Below are 27,819 nucleotides of genomic sequence, written 5' to 3'. Positions count from 1 at the left end.
ATCTTCTGTGTCAGTCTTCGACACTCATTCATAACAGTACCATAAAACAATTTACATTTTTGGGTGAACTATCCCTTTAATACTTAACAAGGCACCAGTTTCCCTGTTGAAAAAAAGAAAGCATATGCTGGTTAGGTTCTGTTTTGAAGCATGGCTGCTGGTTCGAGCTGGTTCTCAGCTGGTCATGACCAGATTAAACTAGCTCAAAACATACCTAACCAGCATATGCTAGATTTTTCAGCAGGGTTTGAAGAGGAAATTTTTAGGATTTATCATTTCTTTTCTGCCAATTTTGGAAACTGGAATACATTGCTGGTTTCATTTCATAACCACAAACACCATATTTGTTCCTGAAACAGTATAATTTATGACTGTCTGGATCTTTGCTGGAAAAGTGTTCAGACCTCTTAAAACTTTAATTGAACACTCCTGAACTAGAGTAGGATCTAATCTGTGCACAACTGATGCAACCGGTCTTTGATGTACAGCATAGCAGGCACATTATGCTGAACTGACAGTGCAGCTGTTTAGCCAGTGTGTGTTTTAAAGATACATGTCATTTTGCATGAGGGCCTAATGGACTCTATTGTCTTTTGCAGCAGCAGACGGCATCGGCAGTTTGGGAACCGAGCAGAGCCACATCAACGTTCCCGTGGCCGATCCCGGCGCCTGGGCCACCGCCATGAACAACCTGGGCATTGTGCCGATGGGCTTAACCGGGCAGCAGCTGGTATCAGGTAAAGCCCTGCGCCCTCCCTCCAGTGTGCTAATCCTACTGTTTCATCCACAGCTCTCTCTGCTCTTCCCTTTCACAGCAGGGGGAATAAAAGGCAGATATTAAACCGGGGTTCCCATATTTCCCCCTCTGGCAAGCAGCACAGGCACCAGCCTCCCCGGCCAAATATGTGACCTTTAGAAACAACACTACACATTGGATTTAACATTGAAGCATGTTACAGTTTGTTGAGTTTTATTCTTCGCCTGAGATACTGGATTGTTGTGGCTCTGGAAAGCTCACATCCTGGCGTGATGGTGGTACCTTCCACTTTCTTGTTTTAAGCCCTGAGCGCTGGTTGCAATCCTCCCAGCTGACTAAAGCTTTATAGAGATGCTTGTCCAAGAGCTGGACTGCTCTTATCATTGCTGCCTGTGATTGGCCAGTGACCATCAGCGGCCATCTGCAATCGTAACAGCTTTGCTGATTTTGTAAATGCCAGTTGCACTTTTAATCAGAGACATATATGACTTTATTTGAAATAAGCTGTGGATGTAGTGAGTGGACTAATGGAGTGCTTGACACTTTCAACCTCTCTTGCTTTGACAGCACTCATGAGTGGGAGTGGAAGTAGTTAAACTACAGTCAAGCTTCTCCTTTTGAAAATGTAGTACGCTTCTTTCAACCCAAAGCTTCCAAATACAATAAACTTAAGTGAGCAATATCTTCATATCTGAATATATTATCCAATGATAATTTGAGAGGGTAACAGTGTTTACTTTAATTACGTTAAAACGACAGTACTAATTCATACATAGTACTATATATTAGGGATGCATAATGTTATCAGAACATTAATATCGGAATCAGCTGATAAAAGCTTAAAATGTAAATATCGGCATCAGCCTGATATGAAATAACTCACGTGCGCAGTAAGTAAAATAGAACAAACAGCATTAAGATATTTGTGTTTCTGAATAATTAAAGCAATAATTGATGATGTAAAATCACAAGTATCACGTAGTAAGAGTATTCTGATTTAAAGGCACAATATCTAAGATTTTTGTAATAAAATGTCCAAAAACCACTTGCACAGTCTTATATATTTCATGCAGTTGTGTGCTTACGTTATCTCAAAAGTTCTCAAGGATTTGTAAATCCAGAGAAATTCCAGTTTTAAATAATGACTTGTCCCTGGTCATTGTCGCCTGTCAATGATGCAATATCCGCGCTATCCTCGGTTTCTGCTTATGAATACTATGGCAACACACATGGACAAATGTGGAAGTTGTAGTTTTACCGCATACGGATCATGGATCACGATTACACTTCGCAAAAATCAGTGGATGAGAGGGTAAGGTCATTCTACCAGTGTTGGCCAGTACAGCTCTACTTTAGCATATCACAGTAGTGCTGCTGCAACTGGAACAAGTATACTATATAGAAACTTCCTATAGGCGCGTTATTTGAACAGACTCTGTTTTTCCAGTGAGCATGAGTAGCGGTACACAAGCGGAACGCACATTCCTAGAGCGGAAAATTGAGCAGAGTGTCACACTGGCCAGTGACAGCGGCTGGAGGAGAGTGAAACTGCGCGTTGAACACTGATGGTCAGTGCAGTGCGGCGCGCCATATATAGGCCTATGTTATATATATACAGTCATGTATAAAAGTTAGGATACCCTATTGAATTTTTATGGTTTTCTGTATTAGGACATAATAAAAAAATCTTAAAATTCTTAGAATTTGGAAACAAATCCTCAGATAAACATCATCACATGACATGTCACACAGTGTCATTATTTATTTAAGAAAAATACAGCCAAGAGGGAAAGACCATGTGTGACAAAGTTAGGACACCCTATGAGTCAACTGCCTGTAGATCCACTTTTAGCAGCAATAACTTGAAGCATTCATTTTCTGTGTGACTTCATCAGTCTCTCACATCATTCTGGAGAAATTTGGAGCACTCTTCTTTTCAACGTTGCTCCAGTTTATTGAGGTTTGTGGGAATTTGCTTATGCACAGCTCTCACCACAGCATTTGAGTCAGGATGAGCTCTGGACTTTGACTGGGCTATTGCAACACCTTGATTCGCATTTGACTCTAGAAAACTAGATATACAGAGGAGTACATGGCCTCAATGACTCAATGACTGTGAGGTGCCAAGGTCCTGTGGCTACAAAACAAGCCCAAAACGATCAGCCCTCCTCCAGCATGCTTGTCTTTTGGTATGAGGTGTTTGTGCTGATATGCTCTTTAGGTTTTCACCAAACTCGGCACTGTGCATTATGGCCAAACATCTCCACTTCGGTCTCGTCTGTTCAAAGGACATTATTCTAGAAGACTTGTGTTTTGTTCAGATGCAACTTTGCAGACCTAAACTGTGCTGCAATGTTTTTTCTTTAGGTAGAAGAGGCTTTCTCCTGCCAAGCCTTCCAAACATGCCATTTTTGTCAAATATTTTTCTAATGATATTGTCATGAACTTTATCATTTAACATGTTAACTGAGGTCTGTAGAGTCTGAGGTGTAGTTCTTGGGTTGTCTGCCATTTCTCTGAGCTTTACACGGTCTGATCTTGGAGTGAATTGTCTGGAGAAAAACAAACAAACAAAAAAATGATTGATTTATAGTTATTTTCAAACCTTTTAGTGTGCTCTTATAAAAAGAAGTTTATTATTGTTGATTTAGCTCTAACAAGTACATTTTTGCTCTAATAATAACTAACCAAAAAAAAAAAAAAAAAAAAATGTTTATAATCTCTGCACAGAACAGACTTGGTATTTTTTTCCAAACAAAAGGAAATATATTGATATCAGCATCAGCTTTTGGCCAAAATGAGTTGAAAAATATCGGCATATTGTATTTTGGCAAAAATCCAATAATGTGCGTCTATACAACGCATACGAACAGTAATAAACAGCAGTAAATATTTCTTCAGTATATTATTTCTCTTCTTACTTGTTTACAATACAAATGTGAGATATTTCTCTCCTCATTTGCTTGCAATACAAATATGACTATTAAAAAAATTTAGTCTGGAAAATTTGTAAATGTCTTATGGTCTTACAGTAATTTCTTATGGCCACCAAGGCTATTTTGATTTGATAAAAAACACAGTAAAAATAGTAACATTGGGAAACTATTACAAACTGTTTCTGTTTTAATATATTGTCAAATTTAATTTATTCATATAAAGTAACTCCAGTCTTCAGTGTCACATAATTATCAATGTAGAAAACCATTTTGCTTCATTTATTTATTTATTTATTTATTTATGTGTGCATGTATGTACAAAAACCATTACATTTTTTCAGGATTCTTTGGGAAAGTCTTTAAAAGCATTTATTTGTGACAGTATACTTTTGTAGCATTGTAAATGCTTTTACTCTAACTTTTGATCAATTTAATGCATCCCTATTGAATAAAAGTATTCATTTCTTTCAAATACATGATGAGTAGAATATCTAAAAGTAGCTTGTTACTGGAAATCATTTAAAACTAAAAAAAGTTAGTAGCATTGCTGCTTTTTTGTGAACTGATCCCCAGCACTGGCACTCGTGTCATTTTTTCAGACAAATAAAGTCTCTCCTTGGTTAGGATCCTATTATAATTACTATCACGCTAGAGAAGCAGTGGATTGAGGCAAATTAGGCTCAGATTAAAATGCATGAGCCGATATTTCAGATCATGATTATTTATGAGAATTTGGGAAGGCACAAGTCATTTGAATTTCATATAGGTTTTCTTTTTGTTCTTGGGTGATTTCAGAAATCATCTGAGAATGAATATTAAAACTATTATCCCCAGCTTCTGAGAGCTAAAGCCTCTGGTAATACGCCAAAGCTGAAAGAAACACTTCCAGCAATTCACACGAGGATTTCATATACGGTATCCTCTTTCTTCCTGTGTTTCTTTCGCACATGTAGTACACGGAGGGTTCCAGCGATATGCCTCTAGATACCTGGAAAGGATTTTGTGACTCTAGCACAAATGCTGGTTCAGGCTGGAAAAAGGCTATAATGATGCTGACAGAAATTCCAGCTTCAAAAGAATTTTTGGAAAAGATTCGCATGGTTTCTGTCAAATATAACAGATTATGCTGAAATAACCTCTGAGCTTTGTTTTAATTTCCTTCAGCATGTTTCCAGGCACACTTCAACATCACACATATTGCTTATGACACACGCACAGCTTCTATTTTGTCCCGTATCTGCTCATAAATTTGCTGCTCGCATAGCAGATGCCCACTTGCACAATTTGTCCTCGCAGGCAGTTTCATTCTCAGTATTTCAGCACATTTTCTATTGATTATAAATGTTTATTTGCACCAGCTCATTAGAAGACATGCTTTGTGAGAATTTTTTTTCAGACGGTTTTATCCTGCTGGATTGATGAAACACAACAATGAATGGTACTCTAAATATAGACATTTTTCCCGCAGTTACGAGTCGCTATTGTTGCGGCTCCATTGTGCGAGTTTTATACAGAGCATGCTGGGAGATTTGAGTTCAGAAATGGTGTAAGCCCTGAATGTATGAATGCACAGATTTACACAAGATTCACCAAGGCTGCTTTAAGTGGCTTAGAAGACGAAGAAGAAAGAAAGGGAAAATAAAACCCAAATCAGGCTCCACCAGAAACAGTTGCGTGCCGTCGCTATGACCTATTTAACTATTGCACTGTAATGACAAAGAAACATCTTCCTGAGTGCTGTTTATGGAAGCACTAGGACCTAGAAACACGAATGTGAACACAGTCAACGAGAGCTTTTATTGATTTATTTATTTATTTAGAAAAGTACTGAGAGAAAGTTGTTTTCTTAATAGCTGATGCCAATATTCTAAATAACTCAAGGTTGTAATATATGTAATATATGTATATATTTATTTTATATTAATAATTATCTGCTAAAATTCATTTAAAAGTGTCTGAAAACATTAAGGGGTGTTTAACAATAAACATAAAAGCATAGCGGTTATACGTGCATTAAATATGTAGACTAGGACTGGACAATTAATTAAAATCAAACCAAATTCACAAAATGACTAGTGCAATTATCAAATCCCAAAAGCTGCAATTTTGATTTAAGTAAACATGCAATGCATGTTTCAGAGTAAAGTGTTAAACTGATGATTATATGTCTGAAACTTAAGAAATTAAGAAAGCCATAAAAATGTGTATTTGTTTTTTTTTTTTCATAATAATAATAATATTATATATATATATATATATATATATATATCTGTCAGGGTTGTCGTCGTGTGCGGGAACGAACAGCAGGAGAGCGGAGATCCAATCAATGCACGTTTATTTAAACAATCCAAAGAGTACATAATATGAAGAACACCAGCAAGGAACAGCAACCACAACAAAAACACAGTGAAACAATAATCACCGACAATGACCAGGAGGAACAACCAAACTTAAATACACAGAACCAGGGGAGTGGTTACAAACGAGCAAACGAGGGGAAGTACAAATATGGGCAGGACTAAACCAATGATATACAAAACCAAAGGGGGAGACAAGACTAAACCAAATACACTAGAGATAGAAGGGAAAAACACTAGGAAGAACAAGACAAAACAGAACACAATCCTGACAATATATATATTTTTACAGTGGAATATTACAGTAGTAATTACAATTTAAATGTAATAATAATAATAATAATGACAATAATAACAATTTTACACTATTATTATTATTATTGTTGTTGTTGTTGTTGCTACTGTTAAATTTATTAATTTATTCATGATAAATAATTTATTCATAATAAATAATTTATTTATTTATTCATTTTTTGCAGCCATACAAAAAAGCACAGCAAATTTGGAGCTTAAATAAATAAATACATAAATAAATAAATATTATTTTACAGTATTATTATTATTGTTGTTGTTGTTCCTACTGTTGCTGCTACTGTGATCATAATTGTCCAAATTGTGCAGCCCTACAAAAAAATCACAGCAAATTTGGAGCTTTAAAATAAAATAATATAATAATACATATAATAATAAAATATTAATAATAATAAAATATAATAAAATAATTATTTTACAGTATAACAATAATAATAATAATAATAATAATAATAATAATAATAATAATGTTGTTGTTGTTACTATTGTGATTATAACTGGCCATATTGTGCAGCCCTACAAAAAAGCACAGCAAATTTGGAGCTTAAGAAATAAAATAAAATAAAATAAAATAAAATAAAATAAAATAAAATAAAATAAAATAAAATAATTATTTTACAGTATCTGTTTATTATTATTATTATTATTATTATTATTGTTGTTGTTGTTGTTGTTACTATTGTGATTATAACTGGCAAAACTGTGTAGCCCTTTTATTAAAATAAAATAAAATAAAATACAAATACAAATACAAATTATTATTTTGCAGTACTGTTTAATATAATAATAATAATAATAATAATAATAATTATTATTATTATTATTATTATTATTTATTGTTGTTGTTGTTGTTGTTGTTACTATTGTGATTAAAACAATTTTTTGCAGCCCTATAAAAAGGCACAGCAATCACAATTTTTTATAGAAAAAGCACAATTTCCCTCTAAACTGCGCAACCCTAATGTACACACCAAATAGCTTCAGTTTTAATAGAACCTAAGCAGTACATGTTATATGTAGGTTTGTTGTGTGACTCAGTGCTGCTAGAGTTATTCACTGTCATTTTGGGTGCTTTGGATAATTATGCATATTAGCTGTGGTGAGCAATGACTGGAAATCTTTCAAGCCCCAAAAAAAGCGAGACTGTAAAAAACAGCTGAGACAAATTTCCTTGCGGATTATATATTTGGACTGCAGGGCCTGAGGCTGCAAGGGCTGGCACTTTGCATTTAGTAATGGTGTTTGTGATGGGTTCTGATTAATGCCGTCTCACCTCCGAAATGATGAGCAGCTGTGTCCTGTAGGAACTAAATGTTTTGCAAGCTGCAGACTTCGTACTGAATCCAATTTTAATGGAAAGCAGATAATAACGACAAATAAAACCTGAAGCAGGTTGTTGGAAAAGAAACAAGAGCTGTGAGCCAAAGGATTGAGTAGTCCTTGAATCACTCTGACTGAAGAAAAACAACATTAAGAAACGATAAATGTGAAGGCGTGTGTGTAATTTACCTGTTTACATTTTGATTTGGGTTTTGCATGGATCTCCCAATGCGTCTCACATGATTGCAGCCGCTAGGAGATTTACGCTTCATAATTTTCATCATCTCTTATTTCTCAGCAAGGGATTCGAGATTTTCTTCCAGTTCAAGCATTTCTTGTGTTAGATTTACTGTTCTCCATTGGATTATGTCACAACAGGACAAAGTAAGCGGGATTGCCCTGATTAAGGCTGAAATATTACAACATTGTGAAAATACTGAACTCTCAGTAACTGAATAATGTTTTGGAGAGCGGTGTTGCTGAAACTATGTTGAAACTGTACTTTGACAAGCTACAAGCTAGACATAATTTAAATTTGAACAAGCTCAAGTTACTCTACAAGCTACTACACAAAGTAGGTTTTTGTTTCTACATCACACTATATTAAATCTGCCTAAGAGAGACAAAGCTGCACTGTTTTGAGGGCAGTTGACCTACTGTCACACTTTCAGTCCTGTTGATACCATTTTAAAGTGCTCTCTCGGTCACAGTTAACCATCATTAAAGGTATAATTCACCCAAATATGAACTTTTGCTGAAAATGTACTCACCCTCAGGTCATAGAGTTTGTTTCTTCATCAGAACAGATTTGGAGAAATGTAGCATTGCATCACTTGCTCACCAGTGGATCCTCTGCAGTGAATGGGTGCCGTCAGAACGAGATTTGTTTCTTATGCATCTTTTCACTTCACAAGATGTTAATTGATGGTCTGAGGTTGTATGCATGCGTGGGAATAAAATAAATAAATAAAAAACCTTTTATTAGGCTACTCTAATGACTAGAATCTTATGTGAATGAAGATTTGAAACATATTTTAAACCGTACTATTCATTTCTCTGTATTTCAAGCTGTTTTAATGAGAACAAATTACTGAGTGCTTATAAGTGGTTGACTCAGCACAGTAATTATAATGAACTGAACATGACCTTATTAGTTAAGAGGCCTAATTAGTAAGACAAAACACATTTTCTGATTTTCATAGATGTCAACATTTGTTTTTTTTTTAATTAACATTATATATCTTCTTTTATAATGTAGTAGTGGAAGCTACTTATTAGATACATACAGTGAAAGCACAGCTTCAGATTTTCAAATGCAGGATTGCAAAATCAAGCTCTTAACAGTCTCACGTTTGAGTGTTAATATGAATGTATTTTGACTTTTTAATTGTAACTGTTCAATTTGAAAACAGTTTTAGAATAGAGCTTTAATATTACCTTCTGATGTGTCTTATGGTGTGAGCACACCAAAAACAAAACGATAATTAGCATCAAGTTAATCACTCTAGAATACTTGCAGATTTTTTTTTTTTTTTTTTTGTTTTGCAGAGTGTTTTCACGCACAACAACAGCAACGTGTCAAACTGATGTGTCAATAAGCTCTTCGCTGATTGGCTTGCCTGACAATGTGTCATGCGTATTTCCTGCTGGAGTTCATTATTTTTCGTGCCATTTGCGTTGCTCAGTTTGCATAATTTGTGTGGCCTGGCACAAATCCTTGTATATTCACATCTTTGCAGTGATTTATATTGCGATAATGCAATATTCTCATCTAGTGTTGGGTTCAAGTCCACCTAAGTTGAGTCCGAGTCTTTAACCAATCGAGTCCGAGTCCAAAATGGGCCAAGTCAGACTCAAGTCCGAGTCCCAAAGGGCTGAGTCCGAGTCGAGTCCGAGTCCAAGGAAACAGTACTGTTTGTCAGTATCTTTACATTGTTTCACCCTAAACTCGGTCCTGGAGGTCCTGTGTCCTACAGAGTTTAGCTCCAGCCCCAATTAGACACCCCTGAACCAGCTAATCAAGCTCTTACTAGGCATACTAGAAACCCCCTGGCAGGTGTGTTGAGGCAAGTTGGAGCTAAACCAAGAACCAGGACAGGGTTTGGGCACCCCTGTTTTTAACAATTTAACAATTTTCTTTACAACTAGAAAAATGCAATGTCAATTGTAATGTAAAAAAAGCAAACCAAGCTAAGCCATTTTTTATTTCATGTCATCTCAGTTAGGTTCCTGCTCTGCTTAGCAAATTTAAAGTCATGTAACAGAAGTTATGCCTGACTTATTGTGACATATTTCAGAGTGAAACAGTTTTTAGATTGTGAAAAATTATAGGGCAGGACTTTATTCATCATTATAGTAAATGTATAAATTCAAGGGTGGGGGTAAAGAAGTAGGTATCTTGGTAAATGGGACCTTAGGAACAGAAAATGCACCTCTTATCTCTGATTATGGCTGTGTGTGTTTTGGGTTGTATATGACAAATGGTTAGACCTTAGAGAGGGCATTTTGAAATTTTTTCCTGGGTGAAAATGAGGCTGTGAGGGATAAACCTAGTCTTTACAACCTTACAACCACTTTACAAGTAAACTCACACCTGTTTTATTTTTGAATGTATTTAGTTACATTAATTACAATAAATTACATTATGTAAGGAGTAATTGATGACGGTTTTGGACCCATAAAAACTATTGCCGCAAAAAGTGTTAGAAAAAATATTTTTCTTTGAAGCTATAAACTGCCACCATGTTTAAAAAATAATAATATTTTTAATACAGCAAAAACTAATAAACTAATGTAAGTAAAACATTCCCAAGCTTACTGAAGGCAAATAAACACTCCAAGTATTACAAGCAAAAGGATAGATACATATATTAATCAAAAATACAAATGAAATTGTATTTATAAAAATAGAATCTTTAAAAAATATATAATTTTTAGTTTTGTAAAGTTTTGTAAATCTGTGTAAAGACTATTACAGAAATAGTCAGACATTCCATGAAGTAATAAATGTAAAAATAAAATGCTGCAAAATCTTCACTGTATACATTAAAGATTCATATTAAAGTTAATAAGTGATTCAGTGAAGAATAGTGAGTGATTTTTCTCTTTTTCTTTTGGTGTTTGATTAATATTTATGACGTGGTCGGCGGCTCCAGATTTACGCTGCTGTCGCTTTAAGATCTGACGCACATATCAAATATTTTGACGCATCATTTCTCCCAACTGTTCAGGTTTACTGAACAAGGTTTACTGGTTTACTGGACAAAACCGCCTGCATGTACATCAGTAGTGTCCAAGACGAGCATATGTGTAGCAAAAACAGAACCTAATAGAATTTAAAGTAGAACTCCACTTCCAGAGCTATTTACAAATAATGTACTCACCCTCTTGTCATCCACGATGTTCATGTCTTTCTTTCTTCAGTCGTAAAGAAATTATGTTTTTTGAGGAAAACATTTCAGCATTTTTCTCCATATAATGGACTGCTATGGTGCCCTGTGTTTGAACTTCCAAAATGCAGCTTAAATGCGGGTTCAAACGATCCCAAATGCGGTTGCAGATGATCCCAGCTGAGGAAGAAGGGTCTGATCTAGTGAAACGATCAGTTATTTACATTTAAAATAATACAATTTAAATACTTTTTATTCTCAAATGCTCGTCTTGCCTTGCAGTCCTTGAACTCTGTGTATTCTGGCTCAAGACAGTTAGGGTATGTCAAAAAACTCATACCGTATTTTCTCCCTCAACTTCAAATATCATTTTAAAATCATCCTACATCGCTGCAGAAGTTGATACTGAACAGATTCATTTGTTTTTTCAATCATATATCGCTGTCGTCAAACATGTATATACAATATAAAGTGTGCATGCAGGTATAGCACTTCTGTTATGAGTTACAGCGCACACGGTTTACTGCACAAATCCAATGCGTTCCGGTCTCAGATCCTGTGCAGCTTAGTGTGATGAAAGCTCATTGAAGAAGAAACTAATCTTTAGTAGATTTTCTGGGTTTTGTCATCTGCAGTGAGAGCAGTGACCTGGTCTCTTCTCATCTCCGCTGGTCTTTCACCAGCTTTGCTCTCACTTCTTTGGCTTCTTTGTGGTTGTGCTCATATGGTTCCAGTACTGAGGTTCAAATCAATGACTCTTTCTTTTTCACTTTCCAGACTCCATCTGTATACAGGGTTTTGATCCCAACCTTGGCATCATCACTCCAATCAACCCCATGATGGCTGGCATCAGTCTAGTCCCGCCCCATCCTGTGACAGCAGAGCTTCCTGTTATTAAGGAAATCATCCACTGCAAGAGCTGCACGCTGTTCCCGCAGAATCCCAGTAAGCATTTTACAACAGCCTACCGCAGCACAATTATTAGAGGTTCTACCATTAAAACAGGCACACAGATGTACGTAGCCAGCCCTTATTTACTTCTCCTGATGTCATGGTAAATATATAAAGTACAGTCTGTGTGCTGTTTTGAATGACCTGTAACTGTGTGGTAAAATGTTCCACTGAAAGACCTGTAACTTTTGCCAAATGTTTTATGGTTACTGAAATCGCAACAACCACGGGACAGTTTTTATTAAATCCTCTAATGTGGAAAATCAGAGAAAGACGAATTATTAAATCTGTAGAGGTATTGTCCTAAATACTATATATCTAAATGAACCCTAAAGCACGGTTAACTTTACCCACATGGACTGCATACTACATAAGAAACTAATTACTCCAATTTAATTCATATTCTTGTTAATGGAAATAAATTAATGATAATTCAACAATGTAATGCCAATATAAGGTCATGTGTTATACCACATAATTATTCCAAAATATTACAAAAAGCCTTTTTTTAATCATCTGAAACCTGCTGCGACTTATATTCTAAAGGAACTTATATAATGCAGTTGACGGCAAGCACACAAAACATTCGTGAAAAGCACACACATTTAGATTTGCAGTTTATGTGTACTGTATAATGTATTTCCCACATGCTGGTAATTCAAGTTTTGATTTAAGTAAATTCGTTTAGGTTTGGCTTTTATAATAAATGTTGTTTAAACTGAATGTCACTGTAATTTATGTTTGTTTTTGACTTTTGAATTTTGATAATTCATTCCTGTTTTGGAGTTGTGGAGTGAGGGGGACTACAATAATCTACATGTTTATTTTGCACATAAGCGTTTTTTTTTTTTTTTATTCTGCAGATCTTCCTCCTCCCTCCACAAGAGAGAGACCTCCAGGGTGCAAGACGGTTTTTGTTGGCGGCCTTCCAGAAAATGCAACAGAGGAGATCATCAAAGAAGTGTTTGACCAGTGTGGCGAGATTGTTGCTATACGCAAAAGCAAGAAAAACTTCTGCCACATTCGTTTTATTGAGGAGTTCATGGTGGACAAGGCCCTCTACCTCTCTGGTGTGTCTTTGTTTTTTGTTTTGTTTCACTTTGTTTCATTTTGTTAGCGAACTGATTGTTTTGTTTCTCTACCTTTCTGATATTGTTTTAATTATACAAGTAAATGTTTGTTTTGCTAGGGGACTGATTACTTTTTCTACCTCTCTGGTGTTTGGTTTTTTTGTTGTTTTATTTAGTTTCATTTTGTTTCATTAAGGAGCTTATTGTTTTGTTTCTCTACCTTTCTGATGTGTTTTTATTTATACAAGTAAATGTTTGTTTTGTTAGGGGACTGATTACTTTTTCTACCTCTCCGTTATTGTTTTTTGTTTCATTTTGCTTTTGTTTTGTTTCATTTTGCTTCGTTGTTCATTTTGTTTCGTTTTGTTTAATTTCATTTTGTTAGGGAATTTGTTGTATTGTTTCTCTACCTCTCTGATGTGTTTTTATACAAGTAAATGTTTTTTTTTTTTGTTTTGTTTAATTTTGTTTTTTGTCTTTGTGTTATTTAATTTTGTTTCATTAGGAAACTTATTGTTTTGTTTCTTTATATTTCTGATATGTTTTTATGCAAGTAAATGTATGTTTTATTTTGTATTGTTCTGTTAGGGGACTGATTAATTTTTCTTTAGTGTGTTGTGTTGTGTTGTGTTTTTTTTTTATTTATCCACTGGTCTAACTGGAACGATACTTTACATTTCCGGGGTTATGCCGAATTCTGACCCCCGCCAGATTATTACACCCCTAGTATTGGTAGGTTTAGGTGTGGTGTTGGGGAGGGGTTAGGATTAGGCAAATCAGAAAATAAATAAGGGGTTAAAAATGGGCATAATACCGGTCTTTGGTGTTTCTGGTTTCTAGTTAGCTGCATTAAAAAACCCATGAGCCCACATATCCTACATACAGCTCCCAATCAGGGCAAAGATTGAGAAATTTTGCCTATAAATTGATAAGAGCACACGTTATTTTATTATTTCACACACAGTACTTTAACTTAAGCACTGCAAGACATGCTTGTTTTCTTTTGTTATCGTGTGACACTGCCGGTCACAGACAAATTTGCTGGTACACAATACAAGTACTTTACAGGAATTACTTAAGATTACTGCAGTTACTGCGGCAGCCAACAACAGCACCACTTAACCCAGTTGAATTTCAGTTTAATTAAATCAGTCAGTCTTTTTTACCCCATTTTAATATGGATTTCTATGGAGACACAAACACGAGAGCACCCAAACATAAGTTAGAATCCATCAAGGCAGCTCATATTTGTTACTCAGGAAAAAAGTGGATATATGTAAAAAAAAAAAAAAAAAAAAAAATGTTATGAAACTCTTATGTTTTTTTGAGAAGGGTCTGGCTGCAGACATGCACTTGCATTTTCAGTCGTGCACTCTCAAATTTGCACTCTCAGACACCTGTATTTCCGGAAGTGACATCACTTGCAGTCTATTTTATTTTATTATATTTTATTCTATTTATGTATTATTTTTTAATTGAATCTCTCAACATTTTACAACAATAGCCAGGTGGTGAAGACAAGAAAAATGAAACTAAATTACAGTGTCACTTGCACTCTCTGCTATCTCCAACATCACTTGCAGTCCACACAAATCGTGTGTGTTGCCAATGGAGACAAGACGCTGTGGTCGTTAAACAATTAAAACTAATTTAATAGCAAAATGTACAGGGTCCTGCAAGTCATCTGTAGGAGATAAAGACAAAGACCGGCAAATCCTTGACCTCAGCACAGCAGAATATGAATGCACAAAGTCTCTCATTAAGCGTTTTCCTCCCGTAGAAAATCATAAACACTTAATATGGCTTAATGCCTTTAAAAAGCAAATTTGATATATAGTTTATTAATTTAACATACTTCAAAGCAAGTGTATGACCATGAATACAATGCACAAAATTTCACTTTTATACTTGCTCAACAAACGCTTAATGTGGCAAAACGGACAAAGATGATAAAGACCAAATTCAATATAAACCTTATTGTTGACAAATTATATAACAACAGATATGAATGCGCAATAAGAAATGCATGAAGTGATATTAAAAGGACCAACTCCATATAGGCAAGCAGACATGCACAGAACGCAATGTGTTAAATAGACGTTTTCCTCTCGAAGAAAATCAATAATGAAACACATAATGTAACATAATGGACAAAGACTACAATATAAAAGGCCTGTAGAGATTATTCTATATGGGAAAACGCGAATAAGCGCAGCGTTTATTCAGGGCTCACCTGCTTGTCTGTAGTTGTTTTAATAATTAAGAGGAACATATTGAGTTTAGTCTATCATCTTAGTCCACATTATGCCATGTTTTGCGGAGAAAAACTATATACATATACATTATATTAATAAACTTTATATCGAATTTGATCTTTTAATACCACTATCTTAATACATTAAGCCATATTAAGTGTTAACAGTTTTCTACGGGAGGAAAACGCTTAATGAGCGCATTGCGTTCATATTTTGCTGTTCTGTGGCCACGGATTTGCAGGTCTTGTCTTTATCTCCTACAGATGTTCCTACGTTTTGCTTTTAAATTCATTTTTAATGTTTAACCACCGTAGCATCTTGTCTCCATTGGCAACACACACATTTTGTGTGGATTGCAAGTGATGTCGCAGGTAGCCGAGAGTGCAAGTGGCGATTGTGAGTGACATTGTAATTTAGTTTCTTTTTTCTTGTCTTCACCACCTGGCTACTGTTGTAAAATGTCGAGAGATTCAATTAAATATTATAATAAATAAATAAATAAATAAAATAAAATGCAAATTAAAAAAGACTTCCGGAAGTGCTGTTGTCTGAGAGTGCACGCCTGAAAATGCAAGTGTGTCTGCAGCCAGATTGGTTTTGTTTCTTCACCTTTGTGTTTATATATATATATATACACACACATGTAATGTTGTGTGCTTCTCTTGTTTTCTAATAATAGATGGCAACATAGTAGGAACATACATGCACCTTTCATTTTTCTTTGCTGAAAAGACCAGCTTAAATCTGTTCCCAATCAGCTAGGTACCAGCATATATGCAACATCTGAGGCATATGCTGCAACATACACGCAACATAGACTGATGACCAGCTGTACTGTTTTATTGAGAAGGGTCTTTTATGTGTTGCAGGAAAGAACGTCTTAGAATGAGCAAACCCTATTTTGCGTTCAAGATGTTTATTCTGGCGCACTGATATTTGATAGCCTGTACGAGAGCTCTGTTTGCTGAATAATGTTTGTTGTCCTAGGCTATCGGATGCGCATTGGCTCCAGCACTGATAAAAAGGATTCGGGCCGCATACATGTAGATTTTGCTCAGGCGAGAGATGACTTGTATGAGTGGGAGTGCAAACAAAGATTGCTGGCACGAGAGGAGCGGCACCGACGGAAAATCCAGGAGGAGCGGCTGAGACCTCCATCACCTCCTCCCATAATGCACTACTCTGAGCACGAGGCAGCTCTTTTGGCTGAGAAATTGAAAGGTAAGCTTTCCCACAGACTGTGGTGCCATGATCTCATCTAGCCTGTAAAGCACAGATTTGTCATCATTAATGTAGTGCCCAGAGAAATTTGGGTTAGGGAAAGCTTCAAGGCAGAACTTTTATGCTTCTAATAAAAGCGGAATGTGGTAAGATGACCTACACCGCCAGGTCTGCTTTCCTTCAGACGTTTCGCAGCTGTCCTCAACTGATCTCTGATGATGTGACAGACACTGAGTGGCTACATAGTTTTGAGACTCTTACGCTTCAGTCCTTCTTCCCGTCTGCAGCTGCCAGCCGAACAGCCCCAGCTGTTGTTTATTCTGTGAGACTGGTGTGTTTATATGATCAGCTAGTTCCATTCATCAGCTTCAATGAGACCAATGATTGCCAATGAAGTGAACACTCAGTACCAGGCTTCTGGAAAGCCAAAGGGTTCAAGGTTGACTAAATAGTTTGCATTTGCTTTTAGGGTGCTTAAATATGCTTAAAATGGGTTTGTTATGTGACTGGGATAGTGTGCAAGAGCTTGCTCATAAATTGCTCTGTTATGGCACTGAAGATCTAGTGTATATCCACTGGGCTTTCATTTGAGCTTCAACTTTGTTTCAGACGTTTCTCCTAAAAATGTTGACATGATGTAAAAGTATAGAGCTGTGGTAGCTGCTCAGATCATTTTATTTTTCTTCTGAAATTGTACCAGAGACGAAGCAGAAGTATCCCATTTTGTTTTGTTTCTCTTAACTTGAGCCTAGATTAAATAGCTTTCATATGCTTTTAGAGTGCTTAAATGTTCTTAAAATCTGTGGTTAAAAAAGTAATTTAATCCATCTTGTGAAACTATGGAGGAGACAAATTTATTGGGACATTATCTCAGGAAAATCTGAGAAGTTGGAGACTTGAGCAGAAGTATCCCATTCTTCTTTTAATCTCATTAGCTATGTTTCCGTCACCCTGTTTTTATGCACATTTTCAAGTATCGCTTCAGAAACGAGTGATGGAAACGCCACATTTCGAATAAAAATCCCTTAATTTGCAGAAAAGTTTTTATGCTTGGTTTTTGATTTGTGCAAAAAAGGGTTAATGCTAATAATGGGAGATGGAAACGCATTTGCTGAATACATTCTTCCTTACGCATCAAAGAAATCATGTGACTTTGCGCTATGGGACGGCCAAACCCATCTAACCAGTGGACCGATCTCATTCCACAGCATCTGAAATTTTGTTATGGTCATTCTGAAATGCCTGAGCATAGTCTGTTGTCAAAGTATTTCTGTGTAATTGCCTCCCAGGAGTGTCTTACACAGCTGTGTTCCCAAACAGCAGGCATCCACCTCTGAAGGAAATGATCACATTTAGTCAGTTTTGTCTGCTCGCTCTAAAGCGCAAGTAATTTATTCTATATGAAAATACTAAATTCAGTGGCTTCTCCTACTTTTCTTAGTAATATATAGAGTCAGTTTATCAGGAAGTGACAATTTTGTTCTTGGATGGAAGCGGTGCTTATTTTTGCGCATAACTTAAACTCGCAACTTTGGATGGAAACCCAGCTATTTTTGTCTATAAAAACCAAATGAAGCATTTCGTTTTGTTAGGAGAAAGATTTTTGTTTTGTTTTTTTTATTAGGGGACAGATTTTTTTGTCTGTTTGTTTTGTTTTGTTAGTGGACTAATTGTTTTGTTTTTGTTGCCCTTCTTGCTCTCTACTTCTCTGGTGTGTCTTTGTTTCTTTATTTATAATTTCAAATATTTACGCTAGATTTAATATAAACGTGATTATTTTTCCCAAGACATGCCCGAATGTTTTTGTAACTCCTGTGTGTTCTTAACATAAACTTATGTGTATTTGACACTTTCAGTGCAATAAGACATTAAAGAGAACTTAGTTAAGTACTCACATGCCATGTGACAGCCGCTTTCTGTGCGTGAGCTGCGGATGTGTGTGCTCAAGAAACCCTATATCAGAAGTTTAAACTAATATGGCTTTAAAATGCATGATTTCAGTGCGATAGACATGATAATCAAATCCAAACAGATGTTTTTTTAGCAGAGCATCCAAGGTAAGAGCTGTAAAGGCACAGCCCTATTCTGGAAAAGGGGGCGGGGAGCAGCAGCTTATTTGCATTTAAAGAGACATGCATGAAAACAGTGTGTTTCTGCTTCCACTCAAAATAGGCATTTTCAAAATGATACAATAAATGATCTGTGGGGTATTTTGAGCTAAAACTTCACAGACACATTCTGGGGACACCTGAGACTTATATAAATAGGTATCCTTTAAAACTAAATCTTAAATACAAAACAAGCAAAAATTATAGAGGCATTCTGTATAAACATTTATTTTAAACATCAAGCATACATGAATTTATTTAAAGCGAAAGTAAAAATAGCAGCCATATTGCACTAGGCTATACTGCAGTGGTTCTCAACTCCAGTCCTTGGGGCCCACTGCTCTGCACATTTTGTATGTGTCTTTTATCTGACACACTCAGTTTACTTCATGGATCTCCCTCCTAACGAGCTGATGATCTGAATCAGGTGCGTTAAATAAGGGTGACATACAAAATGTGCAGAGCAGTGGATCCCGAGGACCAGCATTGAGAACCACTGCTATGCTGTATGTGTCCCAATCTGCACTGAGACAAATACAAATATGTTTTGCTTGCTTTAAGTCCACTGCATTATATGAGTCACTTTGAAATATGTCACAGTGTGTTTCAGACGATAAAAAATGCAACTTGCAATTAAGAAAAATGTTCATTGCTGTTACAAGATTTATGTATAGCATGTGGTTCCTTGCATTATTACAGGAAAATGTCTTGTGACTACAGTACTGAGCTGCTGCAATGGAGCAGCTGTAATGTGCTATTAAATGAAAGAAATACTTGAGCTTGTACAATACATTTTAACCATTATAGTTAAATGTGAAAAAAAAGGAAATATGTGTTTGCTAAATGAAGCAAAATTTGGAAAAATTTTGTTTCTGTACCCAATATTTAAAAAAAAAAAAACATTACAAATGCAATGAAAATACAGTTTTGGCAAGTACCAAAAATAAAAGTAACATATCAGACTCATTCTGGAAAAAGCAACCTGATGAAAACATACCTGTGGAAACTTTTTCGCAAGACGTGAAATACGTCAAGTACATTTTGTGACATATTTGATGATAAATGTCCACTGAGTGGTGCTAAAAGACTGTTTGTTTTTTTCCATGGAATAGATGAACGTACATATGTTACATTTTAGGTGACAATGGTTTTGTACATGTGACCGCAGTTCTGACTTGAAATGTCAGTTGAGTGGTGCTATATCTGTAATGCTCCGTGGCTTTTTAAAATAATGTAGCACAATCGCAAACATGACACTTGTTTTTTGATCTCTCAGCTATTTCATCATGAGTCATGTTTTTCACAGGATTTGTACCCAAGGATTCCACATCCTAAGTCCAGTTCTGTGCCAGCTGAGCTATCGAGCAAGCTTCGGAAAGCAAAACATATGGAGCTTTAATCATAACAGTGTACGAAAACGATTTCAAGTGCTCGTTGTTTTACTGCCTCTAGTGTCCATTTCTACTGGTGACTGCAGTGTACTTATTGGTATGTATTTTGCGTCTTGCAAAAAAGTTTCCACAGGTTAATTTATGTCATGAGGTAGGGAAAACACGGTATCGGTGCATCCCTAATTGGGACATTATCTCAGGAAACTCTGAGAAGTTTGAGCTGAGTTATCTTTTTGCTTTTTATATCCTTGTTGTCTATAAGAACCAAATGAGATATGTAATTTGTGATTTTTTTCCTCTCTTTTACAGTAGGCTTTGCATGGACGTACTGTAAGTGTTGCATCAGCAGCATTGCTCAGGGATAGGTTTTAAATATTCTCCAGATCCCCTACCATTTTCAGACAGACCAAAATAGTTAGTGTGAGATTTAACCATGTTTATTTCTGAATCAAGACAGGTTTGAACACTCACATAATGTCAAAATTTCATTATACAGGATCATTTCAAGGCGCCACATGCTGCGTTTCCACCTCAGAGTTACGCCAATCCATCACGCCCCTTTGACATTCACACATATTTGTAACGTCACCTTTCATGTTTTAATTTCAGAGCCGGTTCCTGGCTGACAGCTGTTTTCCCATGCTGTGATTTGATTACAGCTAGCGGCTCCAGGAAGGTAGTGATGGTTGAGTTGTGCTGGCTGCGGTGGTTTCCATGCCTCTCTGAGCTCTTGTCTCTCTGGAGAGACTGCTTTCATTTCGATGATGGGGACTTGACTGCAGCCTCCACCTCATCAGCAATCACAGCACTTCCCATGTCAAGCACTTCCCATTCTCCCTGCGTGGCGCATCCCGAACCCTGTCTGTATGTTCTCATGTTTATTGAGCCCAGGAGGCAACAGACAAAACATCTCAGACAGGGTTTCAATATTCTGGTGTTTGGCACAGTTCTGCTCATGCCTGACATACAATTGCCTCTCCAGTGAAACCTGTGTTTAAACTCGAGCCATTATGCTACAAATATTTATCGACTACAGCTAGCGGTACCTGTTTAAGCATCAACAGCATGCAAATGAACATCAGTATTCATATCACAGATGTTTTTAGGCACATTTGTGCAATTAATCTTTATTAATTTTGTATCAGTTTATTTATTTTTTGTTATATTAAGGTTGTATTAAAACTTCCCTGACAATATTTTACCTCCTATGCTTTTTAGGTATACATTTTATTGTTTTGCCTTGTTTAATTTGACCTTTTACTTGATTTTAATATTTTACCTTTTTAAAAAAAACTGAACAAACAGTGGACAATCTTTGTTAATGTTAGTTAATAAAAATACAGTCGTTCATTGTTAGTTCATGTTAGACAAAGACAACTTGTGATTTTAATAATGCATTAGTAAATGCAGAAATTAACATAGATTAATAAATGCTGTAGAAGTATTGTTCATTCTTAGTTCATGTTAACTAATGCAGTTAACTAATGTTAACTAATGAACCTTATTTTAAAGTGTTACTATCTAATCAAGGAGTGAACTAAAATTTGTTTTAAAATTTGAAATAAAATTGTGTAAGACTGATATAATCAATTTCACACAATAAAACAGATTTCTGCCAGTTTTTTACGCAAATGATGAATGTCCACAACAGGCTGCAATTTTACATTTCAGTAAGTCTTATTAAAAGTTTGTGTACTTTAAGGAGATAATGAGACGTAATTAGCTTATGAAAGCTTAGCTTAAAATATGAAAAGTGCAAGGAAAATGTAAATATCAAATGTAATTATCAACTCTGAACAGAAAATGTGGATTGTTTGTTGTCATTTCCAAAATATGCAAATAGTGTGAAAATATTACCTAATTTTGTGTACTGACCATTCATAAAATGTAGCTAGCTATGAAATTAGCTTTAGAAAGAGTTGCCATTTTATTGTAATAGTGAAATATCTTTTAGTGTAATATGCCCATATAATGTGTTGATCGATGTAATAGAAAATGACATTATGGAAATGATGTTTCAGAAATGGAAAAGTTCACCTGTGATGCACATCTAATACTGAATTAGGCATTAATAGCGGCCAAATAATAAAGCCCTTTTTAATATTAATACACCGTTTCCCTCATCCTCAAATCTGGCAGTTCTTCAGCCCTTTTTTATAGTACTGACTCTTAATTCATCCATTGCTGCTTTCTGTCTCTTGCATTTGGAAACACTTTAATGCTATTCATTCAAACAGCCCCTGGTTAATGCTTTCTGGCAAGTAAATGCTCATTGCCACATTACGCTTTCATGGAAAAATTAATATGAGCGATGTTTAAAACAAAGCTAATTTCCCGACCATAACTGACGCTGGCTGAATTGGCACTAGCGTGGTGGCTTACATAGCATCTGAGTTATGGAGAGGTCGGATGATTGAATACTAGGAATTTTGAGGGAGAGTGTGGAGATTTCACATTTGCATTGCTTGTGGAGGCTCTCATTAGACGCGAGATTGGCAGAGCAGGCTCATTTAACTGTAGAAATGATTTTTATTCAAGTCAGATGGCATTTTTGCCCGAGGGTTGGGAGAATTCAATTTCCTTTAATTAGCTGGGAAGTTTGAGTGCCACCTTAATAACATACCTGCTCTTGATCTCAAATGCTTAGAGTCCCTTGGGTCTCTTACCAACTGCATGTGGGAATAACGTCAATTTAATTGAAATAAGGACTAAAATGGATATCAAATCTAAAATTCAAATTAAACCAGTTGAGCACATATTTTAAGGAGCTGGACGTATAATTGATACATCTCTCGTGATGTCATTCTCCGGCTCGGCTTGAAATCGGTTGCGCTGTGGTGAGATGAAGCAATAACAGTCTGGTGAAAAGTGCACAGACGCAGGGAATGATGTTGTTTCCGTGCACAGGATCTCATTAAAGGAGGGATCGAATTTACTGCCAGCCCTACTGCACTGACTTTGTGGCAAAATTCAATTATTCTTCCAATTTCAGTAATGTATTTCACACAGGTCCACAGGGAGCAGATTACTGAAGCTTGGGAGAGGCCACACTCAATGCCTCGTGTCTCAGCTGCTCAGGCTGAAATTACACTTCATGTTTAGACAGGAAAAATGCAGGGTTAGTTACTGATTCACGAGCCGTGACTGAACACGCTGATGAGATGATGTTCTTGTCCAATAGAAAAAGACAATGTAGGAAAATAGTCTTTAAATTAGTGGCTTGCAGCATGTGGACATAAGGTCCAATCCCAGTCTCCCTATCATTTATTTTCCGTACTGCACCTATAATATAGGTAGCAAAACTAAATCATGTACAATTAGCTCTTAAAACTATATATTAAAGAACTGAAAAGGAAATTATGTCAAGTCATGTCTGAAAGTGTAGTAACATCTTGAAATGTGAAGGTTGTAAGTCTTGCGTTCTGAATGCTTGAGCAGTTTGAAAAGAGATTCAGAGTTTGAAGGTTATGAGGTTTGCATAATGTGAAATCTCGGGAAGAGAGATTTTGAGGTGTGAAGGGTATTTAGGCCTTATGTAGTTTGCAGGGAGATTTTAATTTTAAAATTATGTCGCAAGGTTGTTCTAGTGGTTGCTATTGGAAGCTTCTAGTTTGGTTATATACTGTATGAATGGTTGGATACATGTATGATAGACAGGTGTGCAGCTACTGGAATTGAATTTGAACTGTTGGATTTTGAACATTCTTTGAACAATTTTGAACATTCCATCAATACAGTTCGCTAGACAAAAACTGTAAGACTAAAAAAGAACAGCCTGAAAGGTTTTTAAAAATATATATACAATCATGGCCAAAAATATTGGCACCCTTGGAATTCTGTCAGAAAATGCAACACTTCTCGCAGACAATTGTTCCTATTGCAAATGTTTTGGTATTCATGTGCTTATTGTTTTTGTTTGCACTGCAACAACACACAAAAAAGTCAAACTTGATAAAATTTCACATAGAACTAAAAAATGGACTGGACAGAATTATTGGCACCTTGTCAAAATGTTAAGAAATAATTGCTTTTCAAGCATGTGATGCTCCTGTAATTTGTATTTAGACACACCTGTAGCAAATAACAGGTGTGGGCAATACAGTAATCACACTTCCAACCAGTTAAAATGGAGAAAAGTTGACTCAACCCTTGTGTTGTGTGTCACACTGAGCATGGAGAAAAGAAAGAAGTGTAAAGAGTTGTCTGTGGATTTAAGAGAAAAATTTGTGGAAAAACATGGACAGTCTCAAGGCTACAAGTCCATCTTTCAGAGATCTTAATGTTCCTGTGTCCACTGTGCACAATATCATCAACAGGTTTACAGCCCATGGCACTGTAGCTAACCTCCCTGGACGTGGATGGAAGAGCCTTGACTGTGTGAACGGTATCATGAAATTTGATGATTGCCAAAGAATTTTGGGGCCTAATGTAGTGGCCAGTGTCAGAAAGCTGCGTCTCCACCAAAGGTCATGGGTCTTCCAGCAGGACAATGACCCGAAATACACACGAAAAGCACTCAACAAAGTGCTGGTGAGTTCTGAAATGGCCAGCAATGAGTCCAGATCTGAATCCCAGAGCACCTGTGGAGAGATCTCAAAACAGCAGTTGGGAGAAGGCATCCTTCAAATCTAAATGACCTGGAGCAGTTTGCACAAGAAGTGTGGTCCAAAATTCCAGTAGAGAGGTGTAAGAAACTCATTTGTGGTTACAGGAAGCTATTTAATGTATTTCAGTTATTTTTTCCAAAGGGGGTGCTACTAAATATTAAGTTAAGAGTGCCAATAATTTTGTCCAGTGCATTTTTTGGGTTCTGTGTGGAATTGTATCAGATTTGACTTTTCTTCTCTGTTTGTGTGTGTGTGTGTGTGTGTGTGTGTGTGTGTGTGTTGTTCCAATGCAAAAAAAAAAATAAAAAAAATAATAAACATGTGAGTACCAAAACATTTGCAAATGCAACAGTTTTCTGAGAGAAGGGTTGCATTTTCTGACAGAATTGCAAGGGTGCCAATATTTTTGGCCATGACTGTACATATTTAAGCAGCCTCATATTGTTCCAAACCCATAAAAGCACTATAACAGTAGTAAATATAACTTAGGTACTATATGTCGGTCTTCTAAAGACATATAATAGCTTAATATAAAAACAGTAGAAAATGTACATATAAAATCAAGTTGTACATACTGTGTTGAGACATATAGTGAAACAGGAGATCAAAAATGACAAAAAGTAGGATGGGGATGTTGTTCTATGTATCATTTGTTGGAGATCTAAATGCAAACTTGCTTGATTGTAAGAAAGGCCTGGGTTTTAAGTGAACTAAATGATTGGAACAGCTGTGTCATCAGAGAGAAGTCTGTCATATCAAAAATTAAACATGAATCAATTGTTCATAATAAAATCATTTAAGGTGTAATAGAAAACAGATAGAGTGAATTTCTATTTAATGCCAACTTACTGTCAGCCAACCTGCACCATTGTTCAAGATTTTATATATTTGAGAGCATATTTGATATAAGACTGAATGTCTGTAACAAGTTTAGTACATTCTTAAAGGGATAGATCACCCAAAAATGAAAATTCTGTCATTAATGACTCACCCTCGTGTCATACCAAACCCCTACGACCTTTGTTCATCTTTGGAACACAAATAAATATATTTTTGATGAAATCCAAGGGCTTTCCAACTCTGCGTAGACAGCAACACAACTATGGACAGCGTTAAAATAGTCCACTTGACATCAGTGGTTCAACCGTAATTTTATGAATCTACATGAATACAAAAAAAAACAACAATAACAACTTTACAATTTCATCTCTTCTGTGTCAGCCTTTGACGCATGTTTCTAACATTGTGGTTGAACCACTGATGTCACGTAGGCTATTTTAACAATGTCCTTACTACCTCTCTGGGTCTTGAACATAGTAGTTGCGTTGCTGTCTATGCAGGGTCAAAAATATCTTAATTTGTGTTCTGAAGATGAACGAAGGTCTTACGGGTTTGGAACAAAATGAGGGTGAGTAATTAATGACAGAATTTTTATTTTTGGGTGAACTATCCCTTTAAAAATAAAGGTTCCAAAAAAGGGTTTTCGTATTGATCCAGTAGAACTATTTTCCTATTATCCATTTTACTATTGTCTTAGTGTGAAGAACATTTTAATAACCTTTAATAATCTAAAGAACCTTTTTCTACTGTAAAGACCTTTTGTCCAGTTAAAGATTCTTAATAGAATCAAAGACACCTTATTTTTAGGAGTGTGTATGTAACTTGAAAGCTTTAGAGGGAAGTAAAAATGTGCTCTCATGAAAGGGATTTTGAACTGTATGCTGGCTTTGTCAAATCCGCAAAGTAAGTGTTACAGCAGTCGCTGTCATAAGTAATTGAAGTAAAAATGACAGCTTTCCTCATTCATTTCTCTAGATGACAACAAGTTCAGTGAGGCAACGGCAGTGCTGTTCACGTGGATCGACAGAGGCGAGGTGAATCGACGCACTGCAAATCATTTCTACTCCATGATCCAGTCAGCGAACAGCCACGTGCGGCGCCTAATGAACGAGAAAGCTCAGCACGAGGAAGAAATGGAGCTGGCCAAAGAACACTTTAAGAATTCCCTGCTTGCCATCCTCACACAATGTAAGATACCTCCTGCCTTCACTGTTTGCATCCCAACTGGTTACTATGAGATTTTCATCTAGTGTTGCCATGACAACCACTCATCCTTTGTACCGAGCAAGATGATATAGCCGTCCTTAAGTGGGCTCAGTCTCTGATCTGATTGTTGGACTTTTCTCACTCATCTTGATATGACTGTATTGCCAGTAGGAGTGTATTTGTATGTCCAGAACTACCATATACGCTACACTGCCCCTAACTGTAACAGGCAAGACACTGGCTCTGTTCCGAAAACTAGGGAGCTGCCTACATAGGCATCATAGGTATAACAAAAGGTATATATCTATAGCAAAGAAGATAATACCATGATGCGCTGAAACAAAATCCATCTCAACATTTACCTTTGCCCTCTGAAATTTCAAGTTCGAGATCCATTCATTTCAGTAAAAATCCATGCAATATGGAGTTTTGAGTGGGAAGGAGCAGCTCATTTGCATTTTAAAAAGACATACAGAATACAATAAGACCCCTTTAAATCTTCTGCTGAGAACAAAAACAGTTCATTACATTGTACAGAACAACTGGACTAGCAACAAGACAAACAAGCAAAAACATTAAATAATACTGGCCCAGGTACAAATTTAGGTTATAAAAACTAGGGGTCAACGGATATATTTTTCAGGGCCAATGCCAATACTGATTATAACAGATAAAGTAGACCGATAACCGATATTTGAACCAATGTATATATGTCTGGTATAAAAATCATAATTATTATCAAAATTAAGAACAACAATCAAGGGCTCTGACAAAAACGCTCTTCAAATGCTTTTTAATTATTTTATCAATAATCGTTTATAAAACGTTAAAATGTCCAGTCTGCTTGCAGTGGTTATAATGTTATTTTAAACGTTACAAAAAGTTTTGTACAGCGTTCGACTACTTTTATTTTAAAGGGATAGTTTACCTAAAAGTGAAAATTCTTTCATTAATTACTCACCCTCATGTCATTTCAAACCGGTAAGACATTAATTTTTGAAAAAAAAAACAACAACAACAAATTTTTGATGAAATCTGAGAGCTTTCTGACCCTCCATAGACAGCAACGGTACTACCACGGTCAATGCACAGGAAGGTA

General features: G+C 36.0%; 1 protein-coding gene across 3 annotated transcripts in view; it reads left to right on the top strand.

The window, feature by feature from the left end:
- Positions 1 to 27,819, top strand: part of enox1 (ecto-NOX disulfide-thiol exchanger 1) — a 136,982-nt gene that overhangs the window by 76,565 nt on the left and 32,598 nt on the right. For all 3 annotated transcript variants that reach the window (XM_051118923.1, XM_051118924.1, XM_051118925.1), the window contains 5 exons: positions 600 to 737; positions 11,849 to 12,016; positions 12,886 to 13,092; positions 16,335 to 16,568; positions 26,490 to 26,702. In XM_051118923.1, the coding sequence (XP_050974880.1) occupies positions 600 to 737; positions 11,849 to 12,016; positions 12,886 to 13,092; positions 16,335 to 16,568; positions 26,490 to 26,702 (960 nt within the window). The remainder of the gene's footprint in view (positions 1 to 599; positions 738 to 11,848; positions 12,017 to 12,885; positions 13,093 to 16,334; positions 16,569 to 26,489; positions 26,703 to 27,819) is intronic.

The sequence above is a fragment of the Labeo rohita genome, chromosome 9 (assembly GCF_022985175.1).
Source record: "Labeo rohita strain BAU-BD-2019 chromosome 9, IGBB_LRoh.1.0, whole genome shotgun sequence".
Lineage (NCBI taxonomy): Eukaryota > Metazoa > Chordata > Actinopteri > Cypriniformes > Cyprinidae > Labeo > Labeo rohita.
The sequence above is the reverse complement of the archived record's forward strand: the minus strand, read 5'-3'. Positions and strand labels throughout refer to the sequence as shown.